The 13,430-nt window shown below is 34.0% G+C and overlaps 1 protein-coding gene across 1 annotated transcript in view; it reads left to right on the forward strand.

The window, feature by feature from the left end:
* FBXL5 (F-box and leucine-rich repeat protein 5) overlaps nucleotides 1-13,430 on the forward strand; it is a 31,095-nt gene that overhangs the window by 12,991 nt on the left and 4,674 nt on the right. The window contains exons 6-10 of the mRNA XM_011948835.1: nucleotides 1,455-1,580; nucleotides 4,177-4,325; nucleotides 5,260-5,342; nucleotides 6,231-6,956; nucleotides 10,764-10,912. Coding sequence (XP_011804225.1) covers nucleotides 1,455-1,580; nucleotides 4,177-4,325; nucleotides 5,260-5,342; nucleotides 6,231-6,956; nucleotides 10,764-10,912 — 1,233 coding nt within the window. The remainder of the gene's footprint in view (nucleotides 1-1,454; nucleotides 1,581-4,176; nucleotides 4,326-5,259; nucleotides 5,343-6,230; nucleotides 6,957-10,763; nucleotides 10,913-13,430) is intronic.

A 13,430-nucleotide genomic window follows, 5' to 3' on the forward strand; every position in this document is an offset into this window, starting at 1 on the left:
CAGAACAGAGGCCTCAGAAGTAACACCACACATCCGCAACCATCTGATCTTTGACAAACCTGAGAAAAACAAGAAATAGGGAAAGGATTCCCTATTTAATAAATGGTGCTGGGAAAACTGGCTAGCCATATGTAGAAAGCTGAAACTGGATCCCCCTTTCCTTACACCTTATGCAAAAATTAATTCAAGATGGATTAAAGATTTAAATGTTAGACCTAAAACCATAAAAACCCTAGAAGAAAACCTAAGCAGTACCATTCAGGACATAGGCATGGGCAAGGACTTCATGTCTAAAACACCGAAAGCAATGGCAACAAAAGCCAAAATAGACAAATGGGATCTAATTAAACTAAAGGCTTCTGCATGGCAAAAGAAACTACCATCAGGGTGAACAGGCAACCTACAGAATGGGAGAAAATTTTTGCCATCTACCCATCTGACAAAGTGCTAATATCCAGAATCTACAAAGAACTTAAACAAATGCACAAGAAAAAACCCCGTCAAAAAGTGGGCAAGGATATGAACAGACACTTCTCAAAAGAAGACATTTATGCAGCCAGCAGACACATGAGAAAATGCTCATCACTGGTCATCAGAGAAATGCAAATCAAAACCACAGTGAGATACCATTTCACACCAGTTAGAATGGCAATCATTAAAAAGTCAGGAAACAACAGATGCTGGAGAGGATGTGGAGAAACAGGAACGCTTTTATACTGTTGGTGGGAGTGTAAATTAGTTCAATTTGTGGAAGATAGTATGGCGATTCCTCAAGGATCTAGAACTAGAAATACCATTTGACCCAGCAATCCCATTACTGGGCATATACCCAAAAGATTATAAATCATGCTACTGTAAAGACACATGCACACATATGTTTATTGTGGCCCTATTCACAATAGCAAAGACTTGGAACCCATCCAAATGTCCATCAGTGACAGACTGGATTAAGAAAATGTGGCACATATACACCATGGAATACTGTGCAGCCATAGAAAAGGATGAGTTCATATTCTTTGCAGGGACATGGATGAAGCTGGAAACCGTCAGTCTTAGCAAACTATCACAAGGACAGAAAACCAAACAGTGCATGTTCTCACTCATAGGTGGGAATTGAACAAAGAGAACACTTGGACACAGGGCGGGGAACGTCATGTACTAGGTCCTGTCGGGGGGTGGGGGGCTGGGGGAGGGATAGCATTAGGAGAAATACCTAATGTAAATGATGAGTTGATGGGTGCAGCAAACCAGCATGGCACATATATACCTATGTAACAAACCTGCATGTTGTGCACATGTGCTGTAGAACTTATTAAAAAAAAAAAAATTGCTTATTGCCTAGGGCTCAGATATTGTCTCTGTGTAGAGATTTTTATTGTAAATAGCTTAGTTTTCCATTATTGCAGGCAATCTGATATTATTTTGATCCTTTTACTTGTTTATTCATCATGTAGGTGACTGGTATAGTGGTCCTGCAACTGAACTTGATACTGAACCTGATGAAGAATGGGTGAAAAATAGGAAAGATGAAAGTCGTGCTTTTCATGAGTGGGATGAAGATGCTGACATAGATGAATCTGGTAAGCTTGTTTGAAATTAAAATTATTACATAGTGTTTTAATAATTATATATTAAGTACTTATAATTAATACGTACTAATAATTAGGTATTAGATTTATGTATTTTGTGTTTTCTAAAGAAACTGGTGTTTCTACGCCTACTGCTTTTTAAAATTTGGAGGAATAATAATAACATTTTAACTTAATTGTTTGAAGTACTTTAAAGAGTGCATAGGATTATTTCTCTTGTTTTTATATTAAAATAAAAAACCAGAAGACGGTACCTTTTTTCTTATGGAAATAATGTACATTTATTATAGTGCTTTATAGTTTACAATGTGATTTTAGCGCCACTTCAGGTGATCAGTTGTGCAGCATCTATTGAGTCATATGTGGCTTGAGGGAAATAGAATGAAACTGTTGAGTTGACTTACTCATTTGTAAATAGTCTTAATATTTGCCTAATAAGGTTATTGTAGAATTAAGAGGTAATATACATAAATATTCTTTGTAAATGGTAAGGGATTACAAAAACTAATGTAGCCGTTCGTTAAACACTGTGGGAGAGTTCAAGGGTGAATAAGACTTAATCGCCACTCCAAAGAATTCACAAAAGAGAGAGGATTTAGAAAACATACAATTTTTAATTTAAGGTACGTGATAGAAAAATGCTGTCATACTTGTGCAGAGAGATGCTATTTGAAAGTGTGAGGAGGAAGAAAAATTCTGTCTTGGATATTCTAGATAATAATTACTAAAAGATGGTAAAATAGTAAAAAATGAACAGATGAGACATTCTTCTAGTTGGTAAAACTGAAACTATAGGAAATTTTATTTATAAAGTTACCTGCTTAAAGTAATTTGGTCTGGCAAAAGAACTAAATGTGGAAAAAAGAAACATGGAAAGTAATAGTGTAAGTATAAAGATTGTTATATCAGCAGCTAAAGTAGTTTATTTTTATGAAAAGCAGATGCGCCACATTTTGATATAAAGATTCAAAATGTCCTATATAAGGAAAAGGTCTGTTCTAGTTATGATAGATTTGTCGATGTGCTTACCTGTGGCAGGCATTGTTTTAGGTATGAAGGATCTAATGGTGAACAAAATGGAAAAAAAAGAAAAAACTGGCCCTTGTTGAGCTTAAAATTTAGAGACAGGAGGCAGACAATAAATACAGGTAAAATATATTCTGTATTAGATGGTGACAAGTGTTGTGGAGAAAAATAAAACAAGGAAAACGTGCCAAGAAGAATTTAAAATTGCAGTTTTACATTGAGTGATTAGTTAAGGTCCTTTGGGAAAGTTGAGTAAAGACCTAAAGGAGATGAGATATTTGCTTAGACGTCAACTTATGGAAGTCTCAGTTTATTCATTCTAGAAAATTAATTCATAATACCTGTGGTAAGAATTTTGAAGATTCTAACAAATTCAGTATATTTGTCTCAATACTTGAAGATAGAGCAAAGACTGTCGATTTCCTTGATATCAAAAAGGAAAAGTTAGGGGTATAAAGATTGAGCCTTTTTAGATAATATATCTGTTGATTATTAAAGACTAAACTGCTATTTACTTCAGTGCTTTTTTTCAGTTTAGCTGCCTTGTCTTTACTTATCCTAAGAAGTTACAGTTTTTCATTGAATGTTTAACTTTCCTAAAAAAGATTTCACAGTTCCAATTACCTTGATTTGATCATCACACATTGTATACAGGTACCAAAGTATCACATGTACCCCCAAAATATGTATAATTATTGTATATCAATAAAAAATTAAAAATTTAAAAATTTCATAGTAAATAGTGTACATTTAGATAGTGAGGGCCAAAGTAATTTTTATCTCCTTATGTTTTATCTTCATGTGTGTGTGTTTGTGTGTGTCTTTGTCTGGCTAATGGACAAATTTAGGATAATATCTAAACAAGGAACCATGAGTAACAAATTCTTTTAGTTTATATCCTTTTGTCTGCTATACTTAGTTTTGTTTTAAATGAGACTTCCTTAACTTATTCTGTTAAATCGTTTTATGTTTAAAGACATTCAAATTGGTCTTTAGGTAAGAATAATAACAATAGGATCCTGAGACAGGCAATACAATACAGTTATTCACTATTTTTAGTGTAGTGTGTTTTTTCCTTTTTTCGAATTGGAGTTTCTAGTGTTTTCATGGTGGATGTTACAGTAGTACATTCTGTTGTAAACTTCCAAGCTTTACAGAAGTTATTAAGTAAAACCAAAAGCCATGTCATTTTTAACTTCTTAGAAATTCTAAACTACCTTCTTTTGCTTGATTCATTATGATCAGGCTAATTTAGTTGAGTTTCAAATCTTTTCTAGCTTTGTGTCCTTTTTAGTTATGTGGAATCAATGATAGTACGTTTTACTAGGGATCATTTTTCTTTTGATATCATATTTTTTCTTTTCTTTTGAAAACTTTTACTGTTCTTTTTAGTTTTCACATTTTTTTCCGAAACTTTCTCATTTCCTAAAAATGGGATTATTTACATAAGAAAGTATAAGGATAGCACAAAGTATTTCATATTTAACAATTTGGTGAGTCCTTGAGTAGCTTAATTATTATCAGTTTATCAAGTTCTTAGACTTTTTAATTCATGTTACAGAAGAGTCTCCGGAGGAATCGATTGCTATCAGCATTGCACAAATGGAAAAACGTTTACTCCATGGCTTAATTCATAACGTTCTACCATATGTTGGTACTTCTGTAAAAACCTTAGTATTAGCATACAGCTCTGCAGTTTCCAGCAAAATGGTATGTTTAAATTAACACTAGTTTGGGTATTAAGAAAAATCGCATGATAAGACTTTGGTTTGCTCATTCCTGAGTTTAATTAAGGACAAACAAACCCCAAAAATGATTATCGAGTGCCTTCCTATGGGTGGGCATACACTGCTAGGTTACTTATTATTTCATTGCGGTTCTCACAACAATCTTTGTAGCATAATTATCATTACCTATATGTTATAGATGAGGAAACTGACCAGAAGAGGTTAAATATTTTATTCAGTTTCACAGATGTTAAGTGATAAAGCCGTTTTATGTGATTTTTTAAATAATATGTAAGACATGGTAAGATGGGCAAATGAGATGAAATCACTGTTTTATAAAAGTAGATCTTATGACTTCCTACATCAGAATCTTGAGTGTTCCTTAAAAATGTAAATTTCTTGGTTTAGTCTCATAACTGCTAAAACAGATTCTTGGGTGGGTGCAGTGGCTCATGCCTGTAATCCTAGCACTTTGGGAGGCTGAGGTGGGCGGATCACAAGGTCAGGAGTTCAAGACCAGCCTGGCCAATATGGTGAAACCCCATCCCTACTAAAAATACAAAAATTAGCCGGGTGCAGTGGCGCACACCTGTAGTCTCAGCTACTCAGGAGGCTGAGGCAGAAGAATTGCTTGAACCTGGAAGGCGGAGGCTGCAGTGAGCCGAGATCCTGCCTCTGCCCTCCAGCCTGGGCGACAGAGTGAGACTCTGTCTCAAAAAAACAAACAAACAAAAAACAAAAAGATTGTCGGGGATTTGAGCCCAGAATTTTTTTTTGTACTCTATTCAAGTGTTTTTTTTTTTTTTTTTTTTTATTCATGAAAGTATGTGAACTAGATTATGTTTACTGATAGTCATCTGTTACTTAGCTAACTGAAGTTCTGCAGGTCTTCACGGCGACAATTTTTTCCCTCTTAGGTTAGGCAGATTTTAGAGCTTTGTCCGAACCTGGAGCATCTGGATCTTACCCAGACTGACATTTCAGATTCTGCATTTGACAGGTTAGTTATTTTAAACAATTTAAGTATAATGAAAAACTATTTTATGAAGTTTCATTTATGTAATTGCAGTTTAATTATACTATTATTTTTTACTATCAAATATCAGTCATGTCTGACTATAATTTGATAGCACCCTCCAGTTCTTCACCTCTTGTTCATAGGTCCCAGCTGATCCAAAAATTCCATCTGTATCATCTTGCAAGCTGTATAGTCCTATATTTTGTCTAGGCCCTTGAGCCCTGCTGTGCAACCATGTAGACTGGTATTATATGTTTTTAAGACATTTTAGTTTTAGTTGGGCTCTAAGTGCCATTTGGCAAAGCTCCCTGTTAGATTCTTCACAGTTACTCTGAAATAGTATAACTTTCTTCAAGCCACCTCCTTCCCAGAGTATATCTCTTTGACCACCAATTCTCTGTATTCTTGCTCACTCCTTTCCCACCCAACCATTTATATCAGCACCTTTTTTCCTGCTGCGGAGGAAGAGGTATACTCTTCTCTGGTTAAAGCTAATGCTCCATCTTCCTAGAGCTTGTTTCTTATGGATCTTCCTCATTAACCATTAGTTATTATTCTCTTTCTTTTATGTGTTTGCACTCTTACTTCTGCTGATTACTTTTAGGGTAATAAACTTAAGTCTTCCCATCCTTACCCCTCTCACATCCTACCCTTCTGTTAAGTTAGGAATACTCTGACTTCCTAATTACTCTCATTGAGGTTTTGTATCCCTAGCATTAAGAATAGTACGTTAACAATAGATATTCAGTAAATACTTAAGTGATTATATTAGATGTAAAATCTTTCTTCTAGTTTTCATCACATACAGATAGTCAAATGCTTTTGAAAATTTTAATAATATTCATTAATAGTCTTGTCTTTTAATTATAGTTGGTCTTGGCTTGGTTGCTGCCAGAGTCTTCGGCATCTTGATCTGTCTGGTTGTGAGAAAATCACAGATGTGGCCCTAGAGAAGATTTCCAGGGCTCTTGGAATTCTGACATCTCATCAAAGTGGCTTTTTGAAAACATCTACGAGCAAAATTACTTCAACTACATGGAAAAATAAAGACATTACTATGCAGTCCACCAAGCAGTATGCCTGTTTGCACGATTTAACTAACAAGGGCGTTGGAGAAGAAATAGATAATGAACACCCCTGGACTAAGCCTGTTTCTTCTGAGAATTTCACTTCTCCTTATGTGTGGATGTTAGATGCTGAAGATTTGGCTGATATTGAAGATACTGTGGAATGGAAACATAGAAATGTTGAAAGTCTTTGTGTAATGGAAACAGCATCCAACTTTAGTTGTTCCACATCTGGTTGTTATAGTAAGGACATTGTTGGACTAAGGACTAGTGTCTGTTGGCAGCAGCATTGTGCTTCTCCAGCTTTTGCGTATTGTGGTCACTCATTTTGTTGTACAGGAACAGCTATAAGAACTATGTCAGCACTCCCAGAATCTTCTGCAATGTGTAGAAAAGCGTCAAGGACTAGATTGCCTAGCGGAAAAGACTTAATTTACTTTGGGAGTGAAAAATCTGATCAAGAGACTGGACGTGTACTTCTGTTTCTCAGTTTATCTGGATGTTATCAGATCACAGACCATGGTCTCAGGTGAGTTATAAATTCCAGAAAATTAAGAAATAGATGTGTTCTCATTTCCAAATGGAATATAAAAATTTTGATCTAAGTCATTCTTTTCAGTTGATTTACTTAAGCAAAAAGGGTTAACCAAGATCTGCCCTACTTCAGTGTTGGACCAATGTAACTTCTGTTATTAGTATGAAGTTTCATTTCTGTCAGTTCAAATCCATTGTGATACATGGAAGAACATAAATTTGAAAGTTTAATAAATAGTAAATGACTACATCATATTTTAAGGTACTTTAGTGGATGAATAAGGTACAATTTTTACTCTCAAGAACATGTAACAAGAAAATATGCATGTTCTGTTGCTGTGTATTATTTCTGTATGTTATAGTTTTATATCAAGGATTTTGGAAAATGTAGGCTGTCTATGGAAGTCATTTAGTCCAACTACATGGCTGTCAATTGTTTACAAAAGCCAAAGCTGAGCTACAGTTTCATATGTAGCTAGAGTTTAGAAATTTTGGTCTTTGATCATGATCAACTTACCTTCTGTTGCTTTTTTAAGTCATAAGGAGAACATGTGGAAGAAGTTCTGCATTTTCTTTTCTGTTTTTTTTGGTAAGCATAATCTTGAGCAGATTAAACCGACTTTTTTTGTTTGTTTGTTTTTTAACCTCCTAGAGGAAAGAAGGGCTGGAGGTGACACATATATCAGCCTAAACAGGTAGCTCTTTTCAGCCCCTAGGTTCTATATGTTTTATAGGACCCACTTCAAGATGTGTTAGGTTAAGAGTTACTCTTATGCGCTGTTGGAGAAAATACCATGGTGCGCTGACTTGGGAGCATGGCAGACTTGATGTAGATTAATCTTGCTTTTTTCTGTATAACTGGCTTTGTGTACAATACTTAACCTTATACTTTGAGACTTATGTAAGAGGAATACATATAAGGCATCTAACAATGATACAGAATAGATTTTCAGTAAGTGGAAGCTGATGTGCAGTAAGTGATTATCTTTGATATGAGCCTTTGGAAATTGGATACATGTTTTTCTTTGATAATGGATGTCAAATATTTTATAATGAAAAATTCTACCAGCATAAAACTTAATGCCCCCTACCATTATAAAATATACTTAATATGAAATTATTATAAAAGTTTTTCATAAGTCATATACAGTAACCAAAAGTGTTTTCCCTGAGGTAACTGGTATAACTGTGCTTTGACTGCTGTGAATCATTTCATTAATTTTCAGTTTTCTCAAATCCAAGTGCATATGTTGTAGTTTTAAAAAATAAAGATAACTTTATTCTGAGTTTTATTCTTTAAAATAATTTTATTGCAAGTATGTATGTATTCCTAACTGTAATATGATTTTGTTTTTGAATGCAACTTGATTTTAGAAAGTAAAAGCAATTTTTAGTTCAATTTAAAACCTAGTAATTCATTTTTCATCGTCATACCTTGTTAAAATTTATTTATAACTCTGTTCAGTTTGCATTTTCAATATGACCAGTTTTTGTGTTTTTTTTTTTTCAAGGAATGAAGTAATACATGTGACCTCTCAGAGCCGCAATGACTTCTGACCATGTGGCAGTTTTCTTATCTTTTAGTTTTTTAGGATGTTTTAAAAAATAACCCAGAACTTATTAAAATTTTATATAATTAATTGATTTCAAGGTTTTTTTTTTGATTTCAAAGTATTTAGAAACTCTTCTAGTATAAGGTTTTGGAAAACACTAGAAGGGAGCACACTTTTTAAAAGCAGGTGACCCCAGGGCAAACTTGTACCCTCCCTGAAGTACTGCAGCTGATGCTTTCTTGAAAGCGGCACCTCCTGGCTGGAGGCCAACCAACACACTAAACAAAACTACACACAAGGACCTTCACAGAGTCCACTTCACTCCTGTCGTATCTCCACTGGAGCAAGTGCTGGTACCCATGGCTGAGAGACCTGAAGACAGATCACATCACAGGACTTATCACAGACACTCCCCAGTACCAGCCTGGAGTCCAGCAGCTCTGCTGGGTGGCTAGACCCAGAAAAGAAATAACAATTACGGCAGTTTGGCTCTCAGGAAGCCCCATCCCTAGGGGAAGTGGGAAGAGCACCACATCAAGGGAGCACCCTTGTGGGACAAAAGAATCTGAATAATAGCCCTTGAGCTAGATCTTCCCTCTGACATAGTCTACCCCAATGAGAAGGAACCAGAAAAACAATTCTGGTAATATGACAAAACAAGGTTGTTTAACACCCCCAAAGGAACACACTAGCTCACCAGCAGTGGATCCAAATGAAGAAGAAATCTCTGAATTGCCACAAAGAGGAAATCAGAAGGTCAATTACTAAGCTACTCAAAGAGGCACCAGAGAAAGGTGAATACAAACTTAAAGAAATAAAAAAAAAACAAAAGTTATAGGATATGAATGGAAAAATCTCCAGAGAAATTTATAGCATAAATAAAAAACAATCTCAACGTCTGGAAGTGAAGGACACACTTAGAGAAATGCAAAATGCGCTGGAAAGTCTCAACAATAGAATTGAACAAATGAAAGAACTTCAGAAGTTGAAGAGAAGGTTTTCAAATTAACCCAACCCGACAAAGAAAAAAGAATTAAAAAAAAAAAAATGAGCGAAGCCTCTAAGAAGTTTGGGATTATGTTAAATGACCAAACCTAAGAAGAATTGGTGTTCCCAAGGAAGAAGAGAATTCTAAAAGTTGGGAAAACGTATTTGAGGGAATAATCAAGGAAGACTTCTCTGGCCTTCGTAGAGATCCGAACATCCAAATACAAGAAGCCACCTTTTAATTTTATCCTGTTTATGTAAATACTGCTTTTATTCTTCTAGGTGTGCCATTAGGTTTTATTTTTTATTGAAATGTAATTAACATACCATAAAATTTACTGCTTTTTAAAAGTATACAATTAATTCAGTGATTTTTTAGTATATTTACAGGGTTGTTCAACCATCCACCACAGACTAATTCAAAACGTTTTCATCATCCCAAAAAGAACCCCATACTTAGTAGTAGTCACTTCTCACTCCCCCTTTCCCCATCCTCTGATAACCATGAATCGACTTTGTGTCTATGTGGATTTACCTATTCTAGAGTGATAATATTAATGGAATCATTCAATATGTGGCCTTTAGTATCTGGCTTTTTAAAATTAGGTTTATGTGTTCAAGGTTTATGCTTGTTATACTATGTGTCAGTACTTTGTGGCTGCAGATTATTTAATTGTATGGATATACCACATTTTATTTATCCATTTATTAATTAATGGACATTTGAGTTGTTTCCACTTTCTAAGTGTTATGAATAATACTGCTATGAACATTCATGTGCAAGTTTTTGTGTAAACGTATGGTTTTAATTCTCTTGGGTATATACCTAGGACAGGAATTGCTGGGTCATATGCTAGGTGTATCTATACTTTTTTTTTTTAGAAACTGCCCAACTGCTCATTAGGTTTTAAGCTTCAGTAATTTTCTTGATAATTTTGACTTACTAATACAGTTGGGTAGGAGAATGAACATTACAACTCCAGGGTTCAGTACTTCCTCTAAGAATTAAGTTACCATGATGTTCTTATGAAGAACAGTTTTATAGATTTCTTTATTGAATGTCATTAGAAAAATGTTGAACATTTTCTTAATTAAATGTATTTCTGCTTAAGGATCAGATTAGTTATCAGTGTTTTGCAGAAATTCTTACATTTTCTCATTACCATATTGAAAAGTATGTATAATAGTGGTTCAGTGGATCATAGGAATACAAACGTTTTTTATATGAATATCTTTTAACTGTCAAATTATTTTTCTTACAGGGTTTTGACTCTGGGAGGAGGGCTGCCTTATTTGGAGCACCTTAATCTCTCTGGTTGTCTTACTATAACTGGTGCAGGCCTGCAGGATTTGGTTTCAGCATGTCCTTCTCTGAATGATGAATACTTTTACTACTGTGACAACATTAACGGTAATGCCTTTTAACAATGCAATAATTTTGAAGGAATTGATTTAAAATTTTTTTAGCAGTTCTAATAATTTTTCCATTTAGTTTTCTAGATTTCTAATTACCAGACTGTCTTACTTTCAGATTCAGTTAAATTTTATAAAATTTCAAAATTACATTTTCATTAATTAATATCTTGAAAGGTAAGTTTTTCTTGCAGATGTATATTCAAAATATCCATTGTGTCAGACTTTTGAGGCGTGTAATAGTGTAATCAAAAATGGTAACTTAATAGAAGTACTAAAATTCTTGTTTAAAAGTTTTGGATATTCCTCTAGAGTTTTGTAGTGCTCACTGAGAATTTAGAACTATTTATGTTCTAGATATACTGCTTTCTTAGGGATAATAGGCTCATTTTTCTTGTAAGACGGCTTTATCAAATGTAGAAAAATGAGGACTTTAGTAATGTGGACTTCCAGAGTTTCTGGATCTGATGTCAACTCTTACTGAAGATTGAGGGGAGTTGTTGTATTGAGAAGAGGCTGAGATGCTTTAGACATGATTAGAATTCCTATAGTGTTTTGGAAATTGATTCCTGAACCTACTTTCAAAAATCACGAGAACTATTTCTTGATTTTGTTCTTTTAAACATATTCTACCCTACAGTGGGCTTAGTGAACATGCTTTTTCAAAGTATGTTCAGTGCCTTTTTGCACATTTGATAGTCACTGATAGAGATTGAATTTCCCAGAAGCATAAAAAGCTGCTCTTCTGTTATTAATAAGCAAATCAACCTCCTGTATTTATAACTGGAGAACATTTTAAGTGGCTCAGACTACTGTGTACCTGTCTTTTTATACTACGCCCTATTGTCTTTGAGTGCCCAATTCACCTTAAGATGACAGGAAAATCAACAAAATTTTTCTCAGGCAGAACAATTGACAGGAGTCAGGAAGACCAGTGGGAGTAATGACATACCAGAAAGTGGAGAAATGAACAAATCTGCTATTTCTCGAGATTAGATTTTCCTTAAAATATATAAGAGGAAACTGAAGATTGCAGCTCTCTTTCTTCTGGAATCACATTGTTATACAGGAGATGACCTCCCATGTTCTTGATATATCAACACTAAGTTGGACATTTCTTGTTTTCTGTTGCCTTCTGTGTCTAATCAAGGAATGGCCAAAGGGAATGTCATCGTAGTTGGTTAAAGTGAATGTCACCGTAGTTGCAACATGCTAAGCCTATGAAAACAAAGTGATTGATGCAGTGAAGCTGTTACTTTTGGGGATGCTGTGGATTTGAGATGGGAGTTTTGTTAACATAAAGTTATTTCATTGTAGGTTTAGTGCTATACTTTCTGAGACTTATAAGACGTATTATCAAGAGTAATTAATAAGCAATTATTTTTTTATCAGAAAAAATTTTATTTGTATGTTGCACTTGAATTTTTCATACTGATTTCAGCATAGGTTATGCTTCGGAATAAATCTCAGTATCAAATTCATTTATTTTTGGGTACATAGATGTTATTGGGTAGAGGGAGAGGACTGGGTTTCAGTTTGTTTTTATGCTTACTTGTTTTATGTTTGTACGTTTTTAAACTTTGAAATAATTTAGATGATGGGATAAAATGAAATACTTAAAGTCTTCTGCACTTTGTCCTTATGCATTTCCTCTAAACTCGTTTTGAATATGTAGTTTCAGAGGAGCTACTATATTCCTTTTGTTGAATGTAAAAGTTTTTTTGGATAAATGATTGATTTTTTAAAATAAATGAATTGTAATGAAGATATCTGACTTTGAAAGACTTGAAAGGAAATTGCAGTGCTTGTATAATCCAATATTAACTCTCCTTTTATAGCTTATTGAAGCATGATTTGGGGAAATGGAAAGCCTTTAAAATTTACAGGGTGACTTGTTATATAACTTGTGTCTGAGTTCCACATAGGTTGTTCTTAAAGCAATGCTCTCCTATAGTCTTTTCCTTAAAAGGATATGTGGACAACCTAGAAAGTGTTAGAATGAAGTTGTGTTGTATCCAGTTTTGCAAGATGACACTTGTTCCAGTATCTTTCAAAACAGCTCAGCATGTATAGTAGATATCTAGTGAATGCTCAGGGTCCTCCTTGTTACTATTTTTATTATTTCTGAAAGTAGTCAGTGTGTTTTAATACATGGTATTAGAGCAATGGAGAAATGTATTTAGGTGACAAATTATATTTCCAATATTTGAAAGTAACATTTAACTAAAAATACATTTTTTAAAAGAAAACGTATATAGTTAACTATCAGATTACTAAATATAAAAGAAGTAAATACTAATAAACATTAGTCATTAAGTAATACATGATAAGTAAAGCAGAATGCACTAGCAGAGATTTTGGAGATGATAAGTTAGTTATCATATATTCAAACAGTAACTACCTTGAGCAAGACACTGTACATAAAGTGTCTTGATATAAAATGTAAATCTAGATTCTTCTGAATGATTCTTTATGACTTTTAAATTTATTTGATAAGATTTGAATATAAAAGTCTT

The sequence above is a fragment of the Colobus angolensis genome, unplaced genomic scaffold (genome assembly GCF_000951035.1).
Source record: "Colobus angolensis palliatus isolate OR3802 unplaced genomic scaffold, Cang.pa_1.0 Scaffold284, whole genome shotgun sequence".
Lineage (NCBI taxonomy): Eukaryota > Metazoa > Chordata > Mammalia > Primates > Cercopithecidae > Colobus > Colobus angolensis.